Source organism: Balaenoptera acutorostrata, chromosome 9 (genome assembly GCF_949987535.1).
Source record: "Balaenoptera acutorostrata chromosome 9, mBalAcu1.1, whole genome shotgun sequence".
Lineage (NCBI taxonomy): Eukaryota > Metazoa > Chordata > Mammalia > Artiodactyla > Balaenopteridae > Balaenoptera > Balaenoptera acutorostrata.
The window spans coordinates 73,402,515-73,408,694 of NC_080072.1; the positions used below are offsets into that span (position 1 = coordinate 73,402,515).

Consider the following 6,180-nt stretch of genomic DNA (forward strand, 5'->3'; position numbering starts at 1 on the left):
TCTAAATCCATCCACGTCTCAATAAATGACTCAATTTCGTTCTTTTTTATGGCTGACTAGTATTCCATTGTATATATGTACCACTTCTTCTTTATCTATTTGTCTGTCGATGGGCATTTAGGTTGTTTCCATGACCTGGCTATTGTAAATAGTGCTGCAATGAACATTGGGGTGCACGTATCTTTTTGAATTATGGTTTTCGCTGAGTATATGCCCAGTAGTGGGATGGCTGGATCATATGGTAATTTTATTTTTAGTTTTTTAAGGAACCTCCATACTGTTCTCCACAGTGGCTGTATGTATTTACATTCCCACCAACAGTGCAAGAGGGTTCCCTTTTCTCCACACCCTCTCCAGCATTTGTTGTTTGTAGATGTTTTGTTGATGCCCATTCTAACTGGTGTGAGGTGATACCTCATTGTAGTTTTGATTTGCATTTCTCTAATAATTACTGATGTTGAGCAGCTTTTCATGTTGATGCATCTCTTTTTCCTAACTTTAATGAGAATGTTACTTTTGTTTCACTGTTAAGAATGATCATTGCTATTTTTTACCTTGAAATTCTTTATCTTACCAAACAAGTGTCTCTTGATGCTTTGCAAGTAAGAATTTGAAAATCATGAATGGAGTTTGCATTTCATCAAATGCTTTTTTGGTACCTATAAGATGATGATATTTTTCATTTACTTTGTTAATATTCTGAACTATATCATTAAATTTTCCAATGTTGAATCATCCTTGCATTCTATTTGGTCATGATGTATTATTCTTTTATTATATTGCTGTATTTTGTTGGATTACATTCCATTTTATGCTTTCCTCTATGCTTATAAACAAAGATGGCCTGTAGCTTTATTTTTTATTGTCCTTTTTTCGCTTGGATATCAGAGATCAGAATAGCCTCATCTGAGTAGCTTTCCAACTTTTTCTATACTCTGAAGCAATTTGCACAATAAGAGTTAACTGTTTCTTGAAAGTTTTCTAGATTCACATGCAAAATGATGCGTCTCCTGGACTTTCAGGGGTCATACTTTGAACCAGCTTCTTATACTGGGGTGTTATTCAAGCTTTCTGGTGTTTCTTGCATCCATTTTGGATAGGTTTCCTCTCCAGAAAATTATTCTTTTCTCTTATCTTTTGAAAATTTTGCTGTCAAGTTTCTCCTAAGATTCTCTTTTGAGATTTTAAAAATTCTTTCGTGCACTATTTCTTTCCTAGTGGTTTATTTTCCCCTTCTTTCTTATGCTCAGTTATGCCCATGGTGTATTGCTATCATTAATATCAAGAATATTTTTGGTCATAAGTGTTCTGTCTTGTATGTGTTTTCTTTCGTTAATTTTGTCTTTATTCTTTGTTATTTTTTTACTCCTACCCCTTCTTTCTCTTCTTGTATTTTATAGCTTCTTCAGTTGAATGTTTAGTTCATATATTTTCAATCACCCTTCCTTTTCCTTTTGGTACAATGGAAGATATCTGTCTCCTTTAATGCTTTTCACCCTAAACTATATTTTTAAATTTATTTAAATAATTTAAATAAATCTTAAAAAATTTATTTCACAGAAATTTGTGAAAATCATTATAACTTGATGAATTATGACAATGAGCCATTCTGATGGCTGTGTAACAAGTACCTGAGTTCAAAACATAATATTCACATTATTTTAGAGACTTCCTTACACCCCCACTCACAACCTCTCTCTTTCACAAAGGTAACCACTACTGTGACTTCTGACATACATTACGTTGCCTCCTTTTTATCTTTATATAAATAGAAGCATAGAATAGGTATTCTTTTAAGTCTAGATAATTTTGCTCAATATTATGTTTATAGAATTATTTATATATTTTCATGTAGTTCTTGTTTATCTTCATTGCTGTATTGTATTCCATTGTGTGAATATACTACAATGTACTTATCCATTCTAATATTGACTGGCATTTGAGTTGTTTCCAGTGTTTGGCTACTGAAATCATGATTTTCTGAACATTCTTAGACTTGACTTTCATTGCACAGACATACACATATCCTAGGCATGAATCATAGCACATGGGTAAGTTCAATTTTAGTGGATACTGTCCAAATAGGTTTTCAAAGTGAAGGTAATGATTTCCGTTCTCCTTACTAGAGTACAAGAATTTCCATTGTTCACAACAACACCATTTCTTGTATTGTCAAACTTATGAAATTTTAGCCTTTATTTGAATATGCAATTAAAGTCCATGGTGGTGTTTTTTTTGTAGTTCCCTTGTAACTATTTCCAACCATCAGTTTTCATCCTGTCTCTATTCTTTTTCTTTTTAGGTTTTGTTTTCAATTCTGCCCTGAAGACACTGCATTTGGGATACCCAGCCAGGGCTGGGTGATTCACTAGATCTCAAGAGGACTGAGCCAAGTGTCAACCAAGGACATCACAGACTTGCAGGCTCAGCCGGCACCAGTCCTGAGCAAGGCTTCTGCCCAGCGTGGAGTCCCCTGGAGAATCAGCAAGCCTAAGAAATATTATCAACTCATTGCATTAAAGTCTACTGGGGGTTCCTGCTGATATACTCCAACCCATTTTTGAAAAAGTAGTGTTTTCCAGCATCCTCACCTGCCCAGAACATACATCAGAACTTGGGAGTTTCCTGCTTATTAATGAAAGCTATGAAGTCTAAGTCGAACTGGGCCCAGAACCCAAGTTGTAGAATAATGGTATTTCATCCAACCAAAGAAGAGTTTAATGATTTCGATAAATACATTGCTTATATGGAATCCCAAGGTGCACACCGAGCAGGCGTGGCGAAGATCATTCCACCCAAGGACTGGAAAGCCAGACAGACCTATGATGATATCAATGACATCTTAATAGCTGCTCCCCTCCAGCAGGTGACTTCTGGGCAGGCAGGTGTGTTTACTCAATACCACAAAAAGAAGAAAGCCATGACCGTGGGGGAGTACCACCACTTAGCAAATAGTGAAAAATGCCGGACTCCACCACACTTTGATTTTAAAGAGCTGGAGCGAAAATATTGGAAAACACGCCTCTATGATTCACCAGTATATGGTGCGGACGTCAGTGGCTCCTTATTCGATCAAAACACGGAGCAGTGGAACCTTGGACACCTGGGAACCATTCAGGACCTGCTGGAGCAGGAGTGCGGAGTGGTCATCGAAGGCGTCAACACCCCGTACCTGTACTTCGGCATGTGGAAGACTGCCTTCGCCTGGCACACGGAGGACATGGACCTTTACAGCATCAACTACCTGCACTTCGGGGAGCCCAAGACGTGGTACGCGGTGCCCCCGGAGCACGGCCGGCGTCTGGAACGCCTGGCCAGGGAGCTTTTCCCGGGCAGCGCGCGGGGCTGTGAGGCCTTCCTGCGGCACAAGGTGGCTCTCATCTCGCCCACGGTCCTCAAGGACAATGGCATCCCCTTCGATCGGGTCACTCAGGAGGCTGGAGAGTTCATCGTGACCTTTCCCTATGGCTACCACTCTGGCTTCAACCATGGCTTCAACTGCGCGGAAGCCATCAATTTCGCCTCCCCGCGCTGGATCGATTATGGCAAAGTGGCCTCGCAGTGCAGCTGCGGGGAGGCCCGGGTCGCCTTCTCCATGGACGCCTTCGTGCGCATCCTGCAACCGGAGCGCTACGAGCTGTGGAAACGCGGGCAGGACCGGACCGTGGTGGACCACACGCAGCCCACGGCGCCGGACAGCCAGGTCCTGAACGCCTGGAGGGAGATCCGCGCGCCCGGGGGAGCCGCTCTCGGCCAGAGGCACCACCTGCCCCGCCGCGCTCTGCGCCCCCGTAGGGCTGTAGCCGCGGGCGGTGGGACCAGCCACCGAGTCCCTGTGCGTGCTGTGTCCCTGCGCCCCTCGCCGGCCCGGGGTTCTTGCTCTGCCGCCCAGTTCGGGGCTGTGGCCATCAGCACCTCCGGGGAGCCCGGCCCGACCCAGCCGCCGACCCCAGGTCCATCCGCCCCGGATCGCCACCCAGCTGGAAGATGTGGCCCTCGTCGTCGTCCTTGGGAACAGGGCACTCAGGAGCCAGCTGCTCCCCCCAGGGCTAAGAGGAGGCTTTCGTTACACACAGCTCTGGACCCAGAGGCTCAGCCCCTGCCTGTGGATGCACCCTCGCCGGACAGCGCCGCCCCCCTCAGCCCTGGGCTCCAGCATCCCGCCACGGCTTCTGGCTGTGGTTGTGGCCCTGTCCCCTAAGCCCAGGGGATGCCTTTCTACCCCACTGCTCCTGCGTGGGGATCCTTTGAGACTGGTCATATTTCCATTTCAGAGCTTTGGGTATTTGCAGGTCACTAGTCTTGCGTGAGAGTGCCTCCTGTGCTGCCGCTGGACGGGCTGGGTCCGTGGTGTTTACCAAATTCTCCAAAGTTTGTTCTTCCTTCCAGACCCTGGAATCTTTGGACACTGCTAACTCCTGTGTCACAAACTGAGGTTTCATGCACTGGACACTCTAGTGTCTCTGGGAACTAGGTCCTGCTGAGGTCGCCAGAGCCCAATCTACCTCACACTCCCATCCTATGGGCCAGCTCTGGATGCTCCTGAACTTCTAAAGAACCCTGGGCTTTGATTACTCTCCAGTCTCTCTCCTTTTCCTCTTCCCCCTTCCCTTCCCGCTTTTCTTGCCAAACTAGGCCCTTTTGACCAATTAGGTCAGTAGAGAGTAAGATAATAATTGATAATCTTTCTGGGTCTTTGATGTATTGAAAATATGTTCTCTGCCAGTATGGTACCCAGAATGTTAAAATCTGAGTTTATTAAATATATTAAAGGTAACCAGAATGTTAATATCTGACTTTATTTCTTGTGTTGTTCATCCAGTCAACTGAGAGGTGGTCGTTTTTCCAGCACTTTTCTTAATAATTATATCAAAACATTTCAAGCAAAACTTATTTTTATGAGCTTGTTGCCTTGTGTGATGTTGGTGAGTGAGTTTGGGGTTGATTGTTGGGTTCCAGCTGGCTGGCTGGGTTGGGGGATTTGGTTTGCAGGCTTATCTGAAGGATGATTTGGTGGAAATCACCTGGCACTTGGCTGATCCAAGTTGCTAGGAGAGATGAGCAAACAGAGGACAAAAAGTGCTAGCCTGTGAAAATCTTCTCTCCAAGTCTCCACTGCCTTCTCAATGCTGTATGTATATTTCACATCGTTAAGTCATTGACACATCCCAATAAACCAATCCACAAATAAAGGAACAAGACAATTTCAAGTGGGCATATGTTCTGTGAAGAGATTAAAGGGGATGGGATGCTAGTGCAGAATGGGCAGTGTGGTTCAGTGGTCAGGGAATACTTCGTAGAGCAGGAGACCTTTCTGAGTCCCAAATGACAAGAAAGAAGGTCAAGAGCTGATTTCCACTTGGATGAAACAGCAAGTGTAACAGCCCTAACATAGAGCTTGGTGTTTTTGTGTGGATAGAGAGGAAGCTCATTTGTGTCTGGGGCACTGAGAAGGGAGAGGCAGGGTCCAGGGTATGCAGGACCTTGCAGCTCATGTGAAATATTTGAGTTTTTTTCAACTTGAAATGAGAAGGCATTGGAAGTTTAAAACAGCACTTGACATGATATACTTTACATATTTAACTAACCACCTTAATTTTTCTGTGGACCCCTTGGGGGCAGGAGAAGTAGTTAGAACATGTAAGTAATGCAGGTGAGAATTGATGGTTACTGACTTAGGCCATAGTGTTGAAGATGCACAGAAGTGGCCAAACTCAGAATAAATTTTGGAAATTGAAAATGATAGTTTGGATGCAGAAGTAAATATTTCAGAGAATCAGACCACATCTCTCTTCCCTCCAGCTCTCCCCTACAGAAGTTCAGTAAGATTCTGGAATTTGAAGCACCAGGTAAAAGTAAAGGCAGCAGTAATGAAAAAGAAAGGCTTGTTTGAAGGTCTGATTGAGGAGTAGCAAAATCCCACGTGTCATCCCTATCACCATGCAGCGAGGCAACTCTGTGGTAGTATATTCTGTGGAAAACTGAAGCTGAGAGACTGAACTCAGATTCCTCAGTGGAGGATGGCAGTGAGATGCTTGGCTGGAAAGATGATTAAGCCCTGTATTGAGACGGTGGAACCGCATGATGGAAGCAGACTGGAATTACTGGGAAGGCAGCAGCCCTGGAGAGCAACTGGACCATAGTAGATCTCATATGAGCAAGGAGTAAACTTTCAGGTGA

General features: G+C 44.2%; 1 protein-coding gene across 1 annotated transcript; it reads left to right on the forward strand.

Annotated features, from left to right (window-relative positions):
- Positions 1–2,635: 2,635 nt before the first annotated feature.
- Positions 2,636–4,201, forward strand: LOC130708886 (lysine-specific demethylase 4D-like). The gene has a single exon (XM_057553282.1). The coding sequence runs from the start codon at positions 2,636–2,638 to the stop codon at positions 4,199–4,201; it is 1,566 nt and encodes a 521-aa protein (XP_057409265.1).
- Positions 4,202–6,180: the final 1,979 nt, after the last annotated feature.

What these genes read in the sequence shown, in the direction of transcription:
- LOC130708886 (XM_057553282.1), top strand. Translation starts at nt 2,636, where the DNA reads ATGAAAGCTATGAAGTCTAAGTCGAACTGGGCCCAGAACCCAAGTTGT.